Source organism: Perna viridis, chromosome 6, assembly GCF_037379345.1.
Source record: "Perna viridis isolate PV_CMFRI_1.1 ecotype Kerala chromosome 6, ASM3737934v1, whole genome shotgun sequence".
Classification (NCBI taxonomy): domain Eukaryota; kingdom Metazoa; phylum Mollusca; class Bivalvia; order Mytilida; family Mytilidae; genus Perna; species Perna viridis.
The window spans coordinates 36,884,770-36,905,420 of NC_142450.1; the positions used below are offsets into that span (position 1 = coordinate 36,884,770).

Genomic DNA, 20,651 nt, shown 5'->3' on the forward strand with positions numbered 1-20,651 from the left:
ACAATATACATTTGCCCGAAACTATTTCTATTTTTTGGCTGCGCAGAGACTTGTTGTGGGGAGCCAGCTGATTGACTGAAGAAAGTAATGATAAATTTATATTTGATAGCATGATCTATAAGAGTTATTCAAATAGACTTTGAACCTGCAGTGCGAGAAGTCTATTTGGATAATGATGAAGGCAGTGCTATAAATGATTTCTTCCATTAATTGACCAAACGATAATTGACCAACTAGAAATATACAGGCATGTGTAGCTCATGCTCTCGTTTAGCGGTAAGTCAAGATAAAATATTAAGTAGCAGTACTCGATATAAAAATTAGACAGTAGGTGATTCATGCATGTCAAAAACCTACCACATTCACTTTTATTTCTTGTTCAAAAACAGCTTTAAACCACATAACCAGTCTTAGTTTTTCATTTGGGTGTTGTGCTTTTGAAATAAAATTATAGATTGTACATGACATTAGCACTTTGCAAGAGTTATCGTTCTTGATTTGGTTTGATTTGATTGATTTTACTGGGAGATTGAATTTGTTGATTTAAGTGGGAAATTTAAGTGCAATATTCTCCAAAGTACAGCTACATCTTAATACAGAAAGGACTATTGTCACATAAAATATATCATATGTAGACCGAAAAAGCATCGTTTGTTCCGTGGTTTTTTACAGCATGAATTACCTTACCAAAAGCATTGCCTGGTACTTAAATGTATGGTAATTCTTAAAGGCGGAGTTAATGTTAATGAGGTTGGATATTGCATGGCTGTTTTCCCATTGAGTTCTATGGGACACGTGACCTTTCATGCAATATCATACAAAATAGAGATTCTAGTTAGAGCATACATGATCTTCCCAGAAACACCAATCCTCCTTCTGTTTTTCATTAATAAAAGTTATCCTGGACCGGCAAAATGCTAGGGTTACTCCTATATTCAAATGAACATATTGTAAACAACTATAGACCAGTTTCGGTATTGCTAATTGTAAGCAAAATTCTTGAAAGACATGTCTTCAATACATTTTATGAATATTTGTCAAATAATAAATTAATAACTGCAAGTCAATCCGCCTTCCAACCAAAACACATGAGACAGCATTAAATAGTTAAGTTGATCGTTGGCTAAAGCATATTGACGATGGTAAATTAACAGATGTATTATTTACTGACTTGAGTAAAGCATTTGACATTTGATGTTTTATTGTAGAAATTGAAATCTTTTGATGTTTGTGAAATTTCTATTTTGTGGTTTAAGTCATATCTCTCAAACACAGAACAATGTGTTGGCTGGAAAGGTAGTTTTTCAAAGCCTAAAAGTATACCTATAGGTGTTCCTCAAGGTTCCATACTTGGGCCTCTATTTTTCATATTGTATGTAAATGATTATCCAAAATGTTTAAAATTTTCATATGCTACTATTTATGCGGATGACACTTCACAGGATGTTTCAGATAAGTCGATTGATACGATTGAGAATAAATTACAAGCAGATCTTTATAATTCAATGCAGACAATAAATTAACAATTAATCTTAAGAAAACACAGTGTATGTTAATAGGTACAAAACAACGACTGTCAAAATGTAGAAAAATGAATATTGCTAAACTGTTCGGAGTAAACATTAATTGTTCATTGTCTTGGTCATATCGTATCGATTGTTTAACTAAAACTATATCCAAGAAAATAGGAGTTTTGAGACGTTTGAAATATTTTATGTCTATTTCTGCAATATTAAGGTTTATAACACTGTAATTTTCCCACATTTCAATTATTGCTGTACTATCTGTTCAGGTGCAAAAAAAATGCTTCCGATATTGACAAAAGTTTTAAACTACACAAAAGGGCTGCTTGTATTATTTTGAACGCGCAAAATTTTATGACACCATCTGCTGTACTTTTGAACAGGTTAAAATGGGTGCCATTGCCAAATTATTTTGTTTATAGAAAGGCAATTCTCGTTTTTAAATCAATAAATCAAATGGTTCCAGATTATTTAAATGTATTTAAATATGTTCACCTAGTTAGTTCAAGATCAACAAGACAAAGTATCCAAAATTATATATGTCCAAATATCCAAAACAGAGTATAATAAACGATCTTTCATTATTTGTGGTAATTATCTATGGAATGATCTAAATGAAACTTTAAAAAATGTACAAACATAGAATCTTTTTTTAAAAAATGTATTTACAACAATATTATGGTCATTACTTTATTTGTATTTCTAGTCAAACATTGTTTATACTTTACTGTTATATTGTAACTTTTATAATTTATGCTGTATATATATGTATATAATGCAGGACCATATTGTAAACTAGTTATGTAACTAAATTTGTTATCCTGTTTAAATAAAGGATATTATTATTATTATTATTATTATTTATCCAATGGTTTACAACAAAACAACTTTATAAACGTTTTTACCTGCTGAATATATTTGTTTTCGTAACGTCAATATATTTGATTTGGCGAATATCGAACTAGACACGTCGTGATAACGCTTTACTCGTATTTAATATCGTTTGTTTTAATAAAATTCGGATTGTCATGTTTACAATTATCACCTTCTGCGCTAACCTTCGAACAAAACCACCACCTTCTATAACAATTTTCATTGCTTGTATATATGTTTATTTCAGAAGTGATTACCCCAATATAACAATTATTGTGCTAATCATTATTAACGCATATGTCTTCATTTAACGTATTTTCTCAGTTTTCCTATTGTTTCTTTACAAAATTGTATAGGACGACTTTATTTATTTATTTACTTCTTATTAATTAATTGAAATGAGAATCGATGATTGAAAAGGATTTGCTATTTAAGACGGTTAGTTTCCTAAACAGTACCATCAACCACGACCGATCCTTGATGCTGTGAGAAGTGTTCGTGTACTGTCCAAAGAGGTAAGTTTTTCATCTTGTTCAGCGTTGTCTTGGTTGAGTTCAGTGTCGTTTAACATTTCAATCGGTGTAGGGATATTGTATGTAAACCATTAGACTATAGCTTTAAAGTTCTTATTATTTTTTTAATTGAACAATAACCGTAATTTTATTTTCGGCCCTGATTAAGCCTTCTTTTTGTGGAATTTACTAATAGAATAACGTTTTGGAATAATAAAGTTGTATAAAGTAATTTTTTCCCTGTCAAATATTGCATTTTTTTGTCCATGGAAGCGGTTGAAAGCATGTGCGGTCAATCAAAACTACCGATTTATTTTTCTTGCCCGTCTGTGCCTTTTATTCTAAATAATGAAATTAAAAAAAACTACATCTTTCTTCTGAATTTTTTATTTTCTGTTTTAAAAATATTAATTTTACAATAAAGTGAAACAAAATTAAATTGGTGGACTTTTTATGATTTGCATTGTTGTGTCCCAGTAAACCACAAGTCTTATGCTATTACTGGGGTAATTATTTCCGGCCTACTTTTCTTTTATAATGATATTACTACTTGGGTCGTTAATGTTCAGCCTACACTTTTTTTATAATGATATTACTACTTGGGTCATTTATGTTCGCGCGACACTTTCTTTTATAATGATATTACTACTTGGGTAACTTAGGTTCGGCCGACATTTTCTTTTATAATGATATTACTACTTGGGTCATTAATGTTCGGCCTACCCTTTCTTTTATAATGATATTACTACTTGCGTAACTTAGGTTCGGCCGACACTTTCTTTTATAATGATATTACTTTTTGATTCATTAATGTCAGGCCAACTCCTTCTTTTGTAAAGATATTACAACTGGGTCATTTATGTCCGGCCTACTCCTTCTTTTGTAGTGATATTACTGCTGGGGTCGTCAATGTTCGGCCTACTCCTTCTTTTGTAGTGATATTACTGCTGGGGTCGTCAATGTTCGGCCTACTCCTTTTATAATTATATTACTACTGGGATGGTTAATGTTCAGGCTTCTCCTTCTTTTGTAATGGTATTACTTCAGGTGGTCTTTACTGTTCGGCCTACTCCTTCTTTTACAATGATATTACTAGTGGAGCCATTAATGTTTAGCCTACTTCTTCTGTTACAATAATATTACAACTGGGGTCATTCATGTCCGGCCTACTCCTTATTTTACTGGGTCATTAATATTCGGCCCGGCCTACTCATTCTTTATTAATGTTTAATGGCACTTTTTATCCGATTATAAGAATAACCTGACTAACAGTCGAGTTAAATGGAATTAGTATCCAATAAGATGACGATGTATTTTTTTAAAGAAAACTTTTTTAAACTTTTGTTTTTTTAAACAATCTCTTCGGTAGAATTCTGGTATGTTTAGAAAAAAATTCTTCGAAAATTCATTTTCGATCATAGTATTACTGGTTTGGTCGTGAATATTAGCCCTACTCTTTTTTTATCATAATGTTCCTGATGGGGTCGTCAATGGTCACCCACTCAATGTTCCTCTTGCTCATAATGTTGATAATTATGTGGTACATATTCGCTTTACTCCCTTTTCATTATGATATTGGTAATTGTATCGTTAATGTAAACCCACTCTTTCTTTTATTATGATAGTGCCGATGGTGTGAATTATATTCGGCATTATCATTCTTTTATCATTAATGGTATTCAAAATATACATGCTTCTAATAACTTTTTGTCGGTTAAGAGATTAAGTAGTATTCTCTGTGAGAATCAGGAAATGGGTGGCGCATCATTATTCTCAATTCGGTCTTTTTGCCTAAAAATATTCAATTCATCTAAAAAAGCACCCAAAAAGCTATTTAAAATCATCCTGAAGTGTCTGCGACATATATATTTTTACTACTTATAATAGGAAGTATGGGAAAAAAATTCCCGTAATTTTGCCATAGTGCATTTTAATTAAATTCGACCTATCAATATCTTAAAAAGGCAAACTTTACACTTTGATAGTTATTTCTTGAAACTATGAGGTATAAATACTTGGATTATGCAATAAAATATCTGCGTTTTTTTCCTCTATATGCCACACATTACACAAATTTTTCCTGATTCGTAGATAGAGAAGTACTTAACACACGAGTTAAAACACTAACTTTACTTTTATACAAATATCCAGGACTTGTCTGGTGCTTATCTTCTTGGACTTGTCATTGTTTATTGGTTGATGGGCCTTTATATAATTTAGTCAATTTTTATATAGTGCACTCTCTTGATGTTAAGATGGGGTTCCAGTGTTTAGGGCAATGCATTGTCTTCTTCCAATTCTCGCACGTGCATTCTTGCTTAGTTGTGCTGCTAGGACGTTGTCTAACTGACATTTTCTCATTCTTACTGGGAATCTGACTTACATAACAAGCAATGTCCTACTCTTTCACTTGTTGGTGGTCTCATAATTATACGTTATTTCAATATTCTCAAAAGAAAAGAAAGTTATAATTCCTCCAAGAACAAAAGTCATAAATTGTGAGACCCTTCACAAACTTACCAGGAAAACTCTCACGGAGTCATTAATGATGCTCTAACGACCTATTGTCAATAATATAATAGCAAGAACCATTAAAGTGATGAGGAAATAAGTCTTCTGATAGTTTATTTTACAAACTATATGAATACAATTAATCATCGTTCCAACAAAAGTTCAATTTTGATCAAACACACCAAAATGGAAATATATTTTTTTAAAAAACAATGTCTTATAACTAATACATTTAAAAGATCTTTGCCAACATCTTGTTTTACCACCACCGACATCACTTTTGTAATGAGGATATAGATTTACTAACTTCTTAGGTTTGATACTAATACTATATATTTAACATGCTTGTTTATGTAATTACTTCGAATTATATCATGATATTGCCCGGAAGCTTTCATTCTTTATTCTTTTTGTTTAGATTATACACCTGGTCTATTATGTATTTCAACAATTCATCATTGGTCGATAACAGCACTACTGAATCCGCTGTAGTTGTACAGCGGACATTTTTTCTGCCATGGAACAATCCCGACAACGTCATCACAGAAAAGACTAAAGATGATATATTATTTGTACTACAGTGCGTTCTATTTCCGATCATAACATTTTTTGGTTCGACAGGCAACATCGTGAGTCTTGTAATCTTGCTGCAGAGAAAACTTAGATCAAGCACCGGGGTAATACTGGTCGCACTGGCCATTGCTGATCTCTGCTACCTGTTAACTAATATGGCCCGGAAATCCTCCTGCATAATCGGAAGAATCGACGCCAAACTTGAGGATTTCTACTCAGCAACTATATTTGGTCCGGTTTTCTACATAATTACTTCGTTTAGTAGGGTGTCAGCATGGCTAGTTGTCTTAATCTCAATAGAAAGGTTCATTGCTGTAACCTTTCCTCTAAAGATCAAAGTATGGATATCGAAGACAAGGATGGTTATTGCCATCGTCATTATTTACCTTTCATGTTTCCTATTTATATTTCCTGTAGCTCTCCAGTACAAAAGAGGGGAACGTTTTAACAGCAGGACAAACACCACAGATTACTTCATTTTCCCTAGTGAATTTTACTTTAAGAACGAAGACTTCTTGTCAGTTCACAACGAAATCCTTGCAACTATTTTCTTTCGATACATACCAGTCTTATTGACAATCATATTTAACTTCTTTATCATATTTCAGTTACAAAGAATAAAGCTAAAACGAATGAAAATGAAATCCACTAAAGGTATGGACAAGGCACAAAACAAGATCACGAGAATGTTACTAATAATAGCTGGGGTGTGCTTGATTTGCACTCTTCCAGGGTCATTGCTTTTGATTATGTCGCGTGTAATCGATGGCTTTGAAAACTTTGGAAAATATGACAACATTTTCCGAGTTTGTAGTGACTTAAGCACACTTCTCTCCATGATCAATTCGTCAGTCAATTTTGTAATTTACATATTAACAAATCGAGAATTTGCAGATGAATTCAAGAGAATCTTCGGTTGTTTGCGCTTGGGGGCACAAATGAAATCCGAAAAAGACAGGAAAACAAGCTCCAAAAATAAAACTAATATAAGTTCCACTGGTATAACCGAAACATCGAAAGTAGCCTCGTCTGCTGTCCTTAAAGAAGAAGGCGACTCTAGAGCTGAGAAACAAATACCTGAGGATTTTGAATCCCATGGTTCCGTTGATGACCAAGGTAATGCTGAAGTCAGTAGTCACGACAAGTGATGTTAATTTATTTCATCATAACCAAGAAGATCAACGAAACTTCTACCGAAAACCTGGTCATACCCATCAATGCGAAGATGTGAGGATTTTTTTTATCAGCCAAATGGATATTGTAACGAATAAATGCAATAATTACAATATGCACATTTATGGCTTTCCTCTTCTAAATAAAAATAGCTGAAATAATTTGATTGCAAAAAGGCAGGGATCTTAATAGTTGAAATACGTATTAATGTATTCATCTTTATACCTGATAAAACGAGTTCTTCGAAATGAATTACTACAAGTGGTGTGACGTCATACCAAGACAGATCAGGATACAGAAGTGAAGTTCACGAAAAAATAAATCCCAGACAGTGACTTAATTCTGATACATATCTTTAAAATCTGAATAATAAGTGCTTATTTGTTAAATATTCAGATACAATAGTGACGTTTTTGTCTTAAAACGTTTTCCAAACTTTTTTGTTTTTGTGAACAAATAAATAATCCTTCATTGAATTCAAAAGTTGTTATCACTGCAGTTTAAAGAACAAAATGTGAAAATAATTACACCTACCAATTTGTTCATAATAAATAGCATATTTGAAACTTCAATTCATTCCAACGCTGACTGTGGATTAATTTGACAATCATTTTATGAAGTTTGAGTGTATAAACCCTTTGTGCTAACCGTGGGAGAGCAGACCAGCGTGCTTTTCAATTATACACTTCCGCAAGGATAATTCTTTTTTTCTACTCAAGTATTATCCTGCGGAAGTGTACATTGAGTATTAGGGATGTCAACGAGCACTCGAGTATTCGAGTGCAACTCGATAAGTCCAAGTATCGAGTAGCAATTTAGCTACTATAAAAATCAAAATGTTGAAGCACTGAGTCAAGGAAGGCCTCATAAAAATTCATGTAACAAAATTGCAAGCTAAATAAACCAATAAAAAACTTAGTCATTTTAAAGAGTAACCATTTGTTTTAATGGAATGCATATCAATACTGCTTGTTTATTAATGTATTTATGGATCTTCTTTTCTATTATTGCTTTTGGTATTTCTGGCTGTATACATTTGTGTCCTCAAATTTCTTGACGCTTTACACCTAAACGAGCATTTCTTCAAAAATATGATCTCCGCTAGGAATCACTGATTATCAATATTAAATTAATTTTCAAAGTAAGAATGAATCCACACTTTGAAATTTCGGGTTGGAGATGCTTGAAGCAGAAATGAATCATGAGGACTAGGGAGGGTTGACCAAGGACCTAATCTAAAGGGAGAAATGAGCAAAAAAACTTCTCCTTGTTTGTGTTCACTTTGACAGTGATTTGTAATAGATTAAATGAGCAAATATGTCAATATTGTAAATTTTCAAACATTATTTAATAAAACTTGTCCTTGTTGTCTAGATTAGGCCCTGAGTTGAAAATGTCTAAACTACACACTTTTTTTTTACAATAAATGATTAAATTCCTCTGGGAATTTTTCAATTCAAACAAGGATACAAACTCTTGTTATCAAATCTACTATGCAGTTTAAAGATCTTTAAACTAAAACGAACTATGTACTTCATATATATTAGAAGTTTAATATTCCAATCAAGTTGGAAAGTCAAGGATAAAGAGATGTAGTGAATATAAGAAATATGTCTTTCCTTATAACAAATGCACTTTGAATATAAATCCATCTTTTTTCTCTCCAAAACAAAAAAGTTACTAGTGAACCCATACCCAATGACTCATAGGCCATGAGTACCACTTTTATGATGAATCATTGTTGCACTTAAGCAGACTGTTTTATACCTGTCTGCCTTCAATAATATATAGGCATTTCTTTAATTTTTTCTTCATGATTGTTTCACACGTATGTATTAGATTACAATACATGTAACTCTTATGTTTTGCAAACAAATAAGTGCTAAGAAATCAGACTTCATATTTGTAGTTTTTATTAAGAGTTGTTGACATGTACCAGCACTTGAGAATCATGAACTTTGTTTCATGCTTAAATAGTGTCCCAGTACAAGAATAGTCCATTTTGCTTTTGCTTTCTTCTCGCTACATCTAATGAAACTTTAAAAGGGATAACCACTGAAAAGAAATCAAGGAAAAAATAATAACAGTGTGTTTTATAAAAGCAATACGTCACAATGTAAATGCATGAAAATATATATGTGTTTTAACCACATGATATGGAAGTACAGAAACCTCCTTTTGATGAGAAATATTCTTACATATACATATAATTGTGTGGAAAATCAGGCATAAATAAAGGTTGGGAGGTTATCGTTGTCCCAGGTTTTTACTGGTTTTTAAGTCACCCGGTCAATACTGGTTGATTGAAATTTTGCAAACAGTATTTCTGTTACATTATAACTTCTGCCCTACATTATAAAATGTTAATACAATAAATGTATATTATATTTTAGTGTTCTGAAATGTTATACTTAAAATATCTTTATCAGCTGTATTAATTAAATAAAAATAAATACTTCTGTCTCTAAAATAATTCAATTTCATCTTAAATAAAACATAACAAACTTTACAAAAAATGCAGTACAGTGTACTTCATGACCACATCTTTGTTTCAATAACTGTTAATAACAGGTAACATAAGTAAGAGTAGAACAGGTTACTTTTCACCTGGCTGACAGGTGGGCATTGTTAAAACAACATCACCTCATAACCAGGAAGATCATTAAAGTGGCTTGAAGTAGTGAGTTTAAAACAATAAATTAAAGTCATTTCATGTACTAGACAAAAATCTTCTAAATACAGAAAATGGAAAGTTTACTAATGATATTGTTTAGGGCTTCTCCCATGTATGGTTTCTAGTTACCTGATGATTTATAATGATGTCTTGACCCCCCATTTCAAAATATCTGGATCCATCCCTGTATGTTGATTTATTTATGAGCAATCAATATCACACTGTAAAGTAGATAACAAATTAGATACATGTACAGTCAAACCTCGGTAGCTCGAACTCCAAGGGACCATTGAAATGTGTTCGAGTTATCGGGAGTTCGAGAAATTACAGTTCGAATATTCCCGATTTTTTTCGGTGCCAGTCTGAGTTTGATTTTATTGTTAGAAATTGCCTACTTCATACGAAGTTGTGTTAGTTCGTGGATCTTTTTCGTTCGCTTTTGGAAGATTATGTTGATTTGTGGACATTAAAAATGCTGTGTTCGCTTTTAAAAACGTTCATAATTCGAGTTCCTTGGTCAATTAGTTGTTTTCATCCGATTTTCTTTCATGCTTTTATCATACCGACTTCGGAACATTCTCGAACTTTAATCAGTGTTATATTAAAGATCAAAACTACTTAATTAGTGATGACATCATGACATCCGAGTTCGAGCGAGTGAAGTTCGACAGTATTATCATATTACAAATGTCATTATTTCAAGTATGAAATTTTTTATCAATACTGTACTGAATATGCCAGTAACCACAGTTAGAGTACATGCTCATGTATTTTTGTAGTTTTCAGTATAAATTTCCTGTTCACAGACATACAAATGTAAACTGCAAATTTTGCTAAGAAATATGACAACTGTTCTACACTAGCAATGCTTACAGTAGACCTATCACCAGTTCTGAAAATTTTAAATCATTGTGTACATTGGAAGTATTGAACAAACTTATGTATACATTCACTTACCTAATACATTGTACATGTATGAATGTCCCTGAAAATCAGCTCTTAGGAAAGGTCTACTTTTGGTTGCCTTGATATCCATCACATTTTCAATCCACTTTCTTGGACATATAATTTACTTGCTTGACTGTGTCTTTCATGTGTCATGAAAATCCTGTATCTAACTTTAAGTTCTGCATTCTAAATATAAGTCTAGGGGTGTGATATAGGATATACGATATAGGTCTTGGGGTATTATATACAGGTGTGATATAGGATAAACGATATAGGTCTTGGGGTATTATATACAGGTGTGATATAGGATATAGGTCTTGGGGTATTATATACAGGTGTGATATAGGATATAGGTCTTGGGGTATTATATACAGTAAGCAATATAGGGTGTGATATAGGGTATTCAAATCACAGGTCAGACACAATGATAACGATTGAAAATCTGAGAATGGGGCAATTTCTAATACAATCAAAATGTAATCAAATCATTTTTAACATGTTTAGGAAAATTTTCAGCAGGAATGTCATAAGCAGGGACTCTTTATGCTCTAAAAGTTTGTTTGGCTACATATAAATACTTAATTTATACTAGATATCGCCATTTTTGATAGATGAAGATCAACTGCTGAATGTGATTAATATGCCACAACATGGCCTCATTTCATCCCAATCTAATTCAGATTAGATTTTAATTGCTCCCCTTTTTTTCTTTGCCACATGACTTCATGTGACATAGAAAAAAGGGGGAGCAATTAAGATCTAACTTTATTTATATTGCCTTTCATTCTTACCTTTGAAACAGACATTGTTTATGTCTCTGCTTTGAAATCATATTAACTTAACAATTCCATGATTCGAATGTTTATTTTCTAGTTTAAATACTTCATATTGTTTGCTACATGTGTGTTTATTCATGTACATGTACACATTGCTTGCATTTTAAATTTCTGGGATCAAATCAAACACAGATGATATATACATGTATTTTAAAGTACAATGTGTATAAAATATAAAACAACATCGAAGCTCTTAGAATGTGTAAAAATATTTTTTTTATCAAAATTGTTCACAAAAATACCTGTAATTTACAAACACTAGAACACTTTCTCAAACCTTTATGACCCATCTGGCAGGGTCGGATCCACACGTTGAAATGAGGGTTGGCAGCTTGGGTTCCTTAGAAAAAAGGGGTGCTAATTCATTATATGCTATTTTTGTCAATTTTACACATGAAAGTTATAAATTTTCTCATAAAAAGGAGGGATGCCAACCCCTTGCACCCTCACTGTAACCATAAACATTAAAACCATACTTACATTTTTGTACACTACAAAGAGCGTACATTGCAGCTACGAAATCCGACATTCTCAATAACAGAGTAAGATCAAGGATTTTTATAGTCATGATAGTAGTCTATATTTAACTCCTTGGTAAGATTGACAAAAATTTAACGCTTTCAAGCCTACATAACCCATCTTGTAATCGTAGACATTAACAATATACTAACAACTCAAAGAGTGTATGCAAAATAAAACATCACATGTTAAACTTGACACGGGAGTGTGGATAATTGAATGATCGGCGGTGGAGCGATATACTAACGTAAACTTTGCAATGTGGAAAAGGGGAAGGGTAAAGATAACAGACGGCGGAATATTTAAGCGGTTCCATGTGGCAATATCCCACTTCCGGTTGAATCCCACTTGCCGACGATCTCGAAGTCAAGTTCAGGCTATAAATAGCCTTCCTTGACAAACATTGTTCTTGTTTGGGTTTCCCCAACCTTTGCCTTTTTTGTCATGAGAAACAGCGATCGTATCAGACAATTGTTTTCTTAATCAAATATATATATTTAGTCATTAATTAGAGTACCTCTATGCTATTATAATCACCTTTGCAAGCACGTTTTGTTGATCATAATCACCACAATCAATTTATTTTTCCCGAGAGAGTGACAAAATGACAATGTTTTGATAATACATTCAGACTTTTCTGTAAATATGTTTGTTTGTTCAATAATTATGATAAGCATTGAATTGTCTTTTTAATCTCATTCAAAGCCTTCAGAGGAGTTTATTGAATATCGTAAGGTGTTATATAGAAAACGTACTTTTAGATAAAAATAACTTTACAGTTTCCCGCCTTTTTAGTAGATTTTACCACGATTAAGATAACCAAATATGAGCCATTTATTTAGGAAAATAAAACTGGTACTGGTCTAATTATAAATTCATGTCTAACATACTACTAAATAGGAGTAATATAAGAGATGTAATCCCAGCGTACCGAACGAATACTCGCTCGATAGGCCTACCTAGTACTCAAATAGTCATTCAAGACAAAATTGACATACCTATTTAATATGCTCATCAACTTTACACAAAAGAGTTTATTCACTAATTAGAAAGAGTAATCAAGGGAACCAAAGTTATAGCGGTAATCAAAAGAATGTAATATATGGACAAACACCATACATGGAAAACAGACATACACAACAAAGAACATAAAGTAACTGAAGTCATACATACAAAGTAACAAAAGCAAATGAGCAACTCGGACTCCACAAAAAATGGGAGCATGGACCAGGTGCACCAGTAGGGTAAGCGTCCTCTGCTTTTCTAGAAACACCTGTCGAGTTGCTCATAAAAGTCAAGTCCGAGTAGACGAACCATGACACGATGAACAAATCAGTTTAAGAAAAGCCTCATCCGTAAAACGAAATTTTAATAGAAAAATAAATTGGAAAAACTAAATATCCAAAATATGTGCAAAACTTGGATTCTTGGCACGAGTGATTATATTTTAGTTTTATTGTCACTGTTTTTATAAAGATTTTCTACATAATTAATTGCTTTTTTTCAACTTCCCTGATCGGCAGATTGATATTCGTGTTGTAACGTTTTTGTGTCAGATAGTCTCAGAGTGCAATTACCGAATTTATTTCACAGTATAAATATTTTTTTCCCCACACAAGTCTATGCTATCTAAAAATAACAGTTGGTGTTTATTCTACACTAAATGACTGTTATTAATATTGGATAAGGAAATAACCAACTTTGGAGTAGTGAAAGGATACTTTGGAGTAGTGGAAGGATACTTTCACATAGTCTTTATAACATGTTCCAATTGTGTACTTCCAATTTTTTAATTTGATCCGACACAATTTAAAGGGTTCAAAACATGGACTTTGTCATTTGTTAATATGGGGACAAGGGGGACCTATCTCGTATCCGTTACTTCATGGACTTGAATGAATGACACTTTCACAGAATCTTATATTATATGTTCTTAATGTGCATCTCCTATGTTAGGTTTTGATACGAATCAATTTGGGGGTTTCACAACAGTAAAACATAAACATTGTCATTTTTTATGGGGACAAGGGGCCCATTTCTAATTCTTTACTCTTCCTATACCACTGAATGAATTGAATGAAACTTTCACAAAATCTTTATTATGTGTTCCCATTGTGCACTACTGTATTTAAATTTTGATTAAATTAATGTGGGGGTTTGACCTACTTCGTCATTTGTTAATATGGGAACAAGGGGTCCATCTCTTATCTCTTACATTTCCTATACTAGTAAATGACACCGAATGAAGTTTTCACAGAATTGTTATTATATGTTTCATATTATGCACCTCCTAATAGTCATTTTAAACAAAATGGAGGTCAAAAGGTGCATGTTATCAAGTGGAGGAATGGGAATTGTCAAGTAATTGAGCATTGGTGACAGTTTTTCTGGTTTAGTTTGAAGTTGTTTGAATTGTGAACTGCGGACCGATCGACATTAATGACGTCACAGTACCAAGTTAGTTTATGGAAAATAACCTATTTTGCCAAGATGAGAAATGAACAGTTAAATTAAATTATTCCTAATTGGATACAGGTAAAGAAAATGAAAGCTCTCATTTTATTATTTTTTTCCACTGCTCTTGTCTCGGTACAATCGGGCTATTGGAGGACAAATCGAAAAAAGGTCAAAGGCCGTGTTTCAAAATTTAAATTCTTTATCAAAATTGTTTTCAGTCACAATTCCTTGTATTATCTTAAATCGTAAAAAAGTGGGATATTTCAGCTTTAACATTTCTTCAATCTTTCAGACGCATAATTTAACCGAAACATAATACTTAAACGAGACAAAAATCATTGGCGAGAAAAAAAAAATGGAACATCAAATTTACAATTCACGAATAAAAGAACATACAACACAAAAGAACCAAACAGTACACACGAAATTACAAATACACAAGTCCCACTAAACAGAGTCACAAAATGGTGAATAGCTTCTGCTCCTTACAAGACACCAGTCATTCTCTTGGTTGCAGGTCAAGTACTATGGAAAAGAAAATCATTCATAGATGAAATCGTTCGTGATTACTGGTTATAATCGTAAATGACACTAATTTGTTCAGCCAGGTCATGTTGTCGACCGTAGAACTTTTGACATGTCGATATCAAACCATTGGCAAGACAGTAAATCCTAAATGTGTACAAAATATCAAAATTCATCTGATTTTCCAACGATCTAGAACTTCTAAAATTTACTGCAAGTTCCAGATCTTAGTAATCATTTTTTTCCATTTAACTTAATTCATACATATGCCGACCTTTCATGACATAACATCATTTTATATGTAGGTATGACAGTATATGACAACTGTCAGAAACAAAACAACACCATGCCAAAGAGATGCAAATAACCGAAAATACATAAATTCTGAAAAAAATCAAATTATTAAGACCAAGTGATTTTACCGTATTCAGTAATGACAACACCAATATAATCCTTTTTTTGAAACATGACGGACTTTCCTTGAAAAAAAGAATTTACTGGAGAATCATTTATATGGCATAGGGCCAAAGTTTTTGTGGCCTTGGCCGAACCAATATTTAATTTGCAGATCTTACGCTGATCCGATCAAACATGTGATAATAACAAACCCTGGTATCAAACTGTTAATAACAAACCAGCATGAAAATCAAAATTCACTTATTAATGCAATTTTCGTTTTGAAAAAGTGCGTGTCAAAGGTGGAATCCTTGTTAGTCTTAGTGCAAGAAGTTCTACCTAAAGCCAATTTAAAAACTCGGTTAAAGATTGCCTATTTAAGCACAAAGCACTTTTTTGCATTTATACTATTGGACAAAACTTTTAACAACAATGGTAAATACATGTATGACCTACCCCAAGATATTCACGGAAGGGAGATCGTCGGCTCAAAAGTCAATACTGGTTGCCTGGGGAAAGTTTCTGAGCACGTTCAAAGGTTAAGTTTGTGAAAATTCCATTGTCGTCATTATGAATATATCGACCACTTAAAAGTGTCAGTTTCCATCTGTTTTCATCTGTCATCGATATTCCTTTTCCTTCTTTTTTTCGGTTAATGCCTTTTACCAGGCCTTATGGTTGTATCTGTGTAAGAACCAGGAACTGCTTACCCTTTCCTAGGAGAAACTGAAGTTTACCCTGCGTTTTAATTGGGATCGCGTTATACGTTTTAGTGTGTTTCTTTCTTTTTTATAAGGGGTTCTACATCTGTTTTTCTTTAGAAAGTTCCTGGTAGTCTTTTTATTCACGGATTTGTATTCCTTTGAGACTTCGATATTTCTATGTTTTTAATAATTGTACTTACTCGCAACACTGGGCACACATCTTTTATACACAATTCAACGTTAAAAAATCAATGTAATGGTGGGTTCTAGATTTGTTTTTAACAGCACATTATCCTCATGTTCATATGATTAATACTTTTGTATTCTTTACAGATGCCCCTACAACAATACTATATACAAAGGTATATCAGCAACATATGATAATATATGTTTACAAGCATCTCGGAAGTATGTTTTTTTGTACATATAAAATACAGGAAAGGTAGTCATAACATACAAACGCTGAATTCCGAATTTTAGTACATAACTTTCTTTTAAAAATATTAATTGTTTATGAATGCCTATGCGCATGTAATTATTTATTCTAATCGTATGATGGCACAAGTATAAGATGAAAGTACCACTTTCTAATTTTTTTTCAGACCAACTTGGTAAATCATGAACTTAAACGATTCATCCTCAATTGATAACACGACAGCTGCATCCGCCGTAGTTGTACAACGAACATTTTTTCTCCCATGGAACAATCCCTACAACGTCATCACAGAAAAGACTAAAGATGATATATTGTTCGTACTACAATGCGTTCTATTTCCGATCATAACATTTTTTGGTTCGACAGGCAACATCGTGAGTCTTGTAATCTTGCTGCAGAGAAAGCTTCGATCAAGCACCGGGGTAATACTGGTCGCACTGGCCATTGCTGATCTCTGCTACCTGTTAACTAATATGGCCCGGAAATCTTCCTGCATAATCGGAAGAATCGACGCCAAACTTGAGGATTTCTACTCAGCAACTATATTTGGTCCGGTTTTCTACATAATTACTTCTTTTAGTAGGGTTTCAGCATGGTTAGTTGTCTTAATATCAATAGAGAGGTTCATAGCTGTGACCTTTCCTCTAAAGATCAAAGTATGGATATCGAAGACAAGGATGATTATTGCCATCGTCATTATTTACCTTTCATGTTTCCTATTTATGTTTCCTGTAGCTCTCCAGTACAAAAGAGGGGAACGTTTTAACAGCAGGACAAATACCACAGATTACTACATTTACCCCAGCCCATTTTACTTTGAGAACAAAGAATTCTTGTCGGTTCACAACGAAATCCTTGCAACTATTTTCTTTCGATACATACCAGCCTTATTAACAATCATATTCAACTTCTTTATCATATTTCAGTTACAAAGAATAAAGCTAAAACGATTGAAAATGAAAGCCACTAAAGGTATGGACAAGGCACAGGACAAGATCACGAGAATGTTACTAATAATTGCTGGGGTGTGTTTGATTTGCACTCTTCCAGGGTCATTGCTTTTGATTATGTCGCGTGTAATTGATGGCTTTGAAAACTTTGGAAAATATGACAACATTTTCCGAGTATGCAGTGACTTAAGCACACTTCTATCCATGATTAACTCGTCCATCAACTTTGTTATTTATATCTTGACCAACAGAGAATTTGCAGATGAATTCAAGAGAATATTCTGTTGCTTTATATGTTTGGCAACAAAAGGCAAATCCGACAAAGACACTGATGCTAGCTTCTCAAGTAAATCTTATTTACGGTCCACTGAGTTTACCAGCACCTCAAACGTACGTGCGTCTGATGTGTTAAATGATGTTGAAAGCGACTTGGGAAGTGAGAAGGAAATGTGCGAGGAATACAAATCAAATGGCCCTGTTAATGGACAAAGACAGGTGAAAGAAAACTGAAGTTAGTTGTGTTGACAACGGCGTCTATGGGAATGGATTTCTAATTGATCCCCAAAACTTTTTACGCCATGTGACACACTCCTAAGTCTTGTCCAGCAAATGAGTTCACATTTATTGCATAACGGTTTCCATGAATTTTTCTGTCGTCTCATTGTTGTACTTTATTATTGTATCTCTGTGTGGTTCTTAAATTCTCATGGTTGCATCTCATTACAATCTTTTTCGACATTTTGAAAGTGTGTAACATCATACCTGTTTCTATTTCAAAAGCATGTAGCATCATACCTGTTTCTATTTTTAAATCATGTATCATCATATTTGTTTTTACTATACTTCATGTCAATTTTCTGAATTTTGATTGGTTCATTACGAGGGAAATACTCTACTCTATCACAATGCTCATAGAGTGATTTTTGGCCTTATTTATTTATTTTTTGTCTATTATCCTCTCGTGAAAAGCTGTACTGGTTCCAGCAAAAATAAAGTTCAAGATAATAAAATAAATAACATATTGCTTAGAGGGTGATAGAGAGTTTGTTATCCCTTGAAAATACATGGTCACACTCGGCTAGACCTCGGGGTGATAACAATTTTTTTCGGGATACAAAACTGCTCTGTCATCCTCTAGGCTATAGTTATTTACTTATATAATAGTTGTTGATACAGGGCAGTCTAAATATCCCGATATTGACCAGTATATCAACAACTATCAAGTTTATTTCATTATTGAGGAACCATATCCTTGATTTTTTTTTCAGAAAGCGATATAAATCGTGTTTCTGCATCAGGAACAGACGTGCGGCTCGTCATATTTAAAATGACAACTGCTTGACCACGAATGCGTTTGAATAAGGGGAATTAACTCTAAACTGGTCAATATCGTGATATTGGTCTCAGTATCGTATTAATTTTCCCATAGACTTCTATAGTGAAGTGCATATTTTTAGGATTTTTAAAAAAATATGTAAATTGATTCAATAAAACTTTCACTTACGTAGCATTTCTAAGGACATGTGAAAAAATAATTTCCCGCAAAGAAAATAGGGTGAGTCCACGAAGATCGGACAGAAAAGTAGTCTCAAACTATAAATAGCCATTTTCCCTACTTTCACTTTCGTTTTGCACTCACCAAACCAACCTTTTCAGTGGAACATTTTTATGATATTATGTTAGATTTTCTTTTAAAAAAGTTCTTCATCTTACAGTGTGATGTTTGCTCTATTTTATAAGTCATTGTTCATATCTTTTGACAAAATATTAGTTTGTAGAGAGGCAAAAAGAAAATGCACTATATTTTTATAGCATCCATGTTTTGACGTACACCTGCTCAGGGATATGCAATACGATACTGGTACCTATTACTAATAATCATTTCAATATAATCATAGAAGTTGTTGTTTTTCTGCTAGAGTATTCCTTTTCATACTGAAAATTCAGAATATCATTGCCCTGCTATAAACATGAGTTTTCTATTAAAATTTTTATATAGGTACCCTATTCCAGGCATGAGACTAATATCTCAATGTTAGCCAGAAAATATTACTTTTGATAAAAAGCTGCTGCATTAGTCAAACTAAGCAAATTTGTGGTTTATTCTGTCATGGTAGATACATGAGCTGTACTATGAGTTCCAAATCATTATTTAATCCCCACTTGTGAGTTCCATATATGGAAATATTAATATCCGAACCTCCTTTTTTGTCTTTAACTCAAGGGAGCCTCTTGTTTAAAGTAAAGTATAATGACCGGTACAACCAACTGTTTTAAACTATAGATATGGTCATTTCAATTATAATAAACCCCAAAAAAATTATACCAATATCATAGTTTTAAAAAAATATAGCTTTTCATATGCAGAAAATACAGATTTTCAGCCATTTTGGTACCCCAGGCAGATACAAATGGACCTCAATATGACAGGAAAAGGACTTTTTCTTTAAAACAGATAGCTATGATGCAAGAAAAATAGTTTATTGGTATAAATATTATAATAACAACTGTCTGCTTTAGATACTTTTTGAAAAAAAATTAGTTTTTATATAAAAAAAAACACCTTTATTTTTCTTGCCGCATTAGAATCTGTCCATTGGAACCACTAAAAAAAAGTCCACTAAAAAATTGGCTGTTGATTTTTGTGACATTTCTGTGTTTAAATCAACCACACAGTTCTATGGCAACTCATTTTAGCTATTTATTTGAAAGAAAAACAAAAAATAAAAAAAATATTCATTTTTCATATATAAGAGGCAATGTATGGAAAATGACTATTTTCAAGTCCTAACCACATACTTAAAATGTGTTGTAACTTGAAAACTATCCTTTATGCAGGAGTATTACTTGATTTAGGTTACATGAATATAGATATGCTCATCATAAACAGTCAAGATAATAATTTTATTGAACTGATATTATACAAATTCATGAAAACAAAATGCATTTCCAAATTTGGTAAAGATTAATCATAAATGCAAAAAACCAGAGCTACCATAAAAAATCAGGTTCAAAAGTTGGCTAATTCATCTTAAAAGTGT

The 20,651-nt window shown here is 32.7% G+C and overlaps 2 protein-coding genes across 2 annotated transcripts; both read left to right on the forward strand.

Moving 5' to 3' along the window:
* Positions 1–24: 24 nt before the first annotated feature.
* Positions 25–20,207, forward strand: LOC148614782 (putative G protein-coupled receptor B0563.6). The gene is made up of 2 exons (XM_088589147.1): positions 25–276; positions 16,827–20,207. Exon 2 carries the CDS (start codon positions 16,843–16,845, stop codon positions 18,118–18,120), a length of 1,278 nt encoding a protein of 425 aa, XP_088445273.1. The 5' UTR covers positions 25–276; positions 16,827–16,842; the 3' UTR covers positions 18,121–20,207.
* Positions 5,857–7,140, forward strand: LOC148614783 (putative G protein-coupled receptor B0563.6). Its single transcript, XM_088590471.1, has one exon. The coding sequence runs from the start codon at positions 5,857–5,859 to the stop codon at positions 7,138–7,140; it is 1,284 nt and encodes a 427-aa protein (XP_088446597.1).
* Positions 20,208–20,651: the final 444 nt, after the last annotated feature.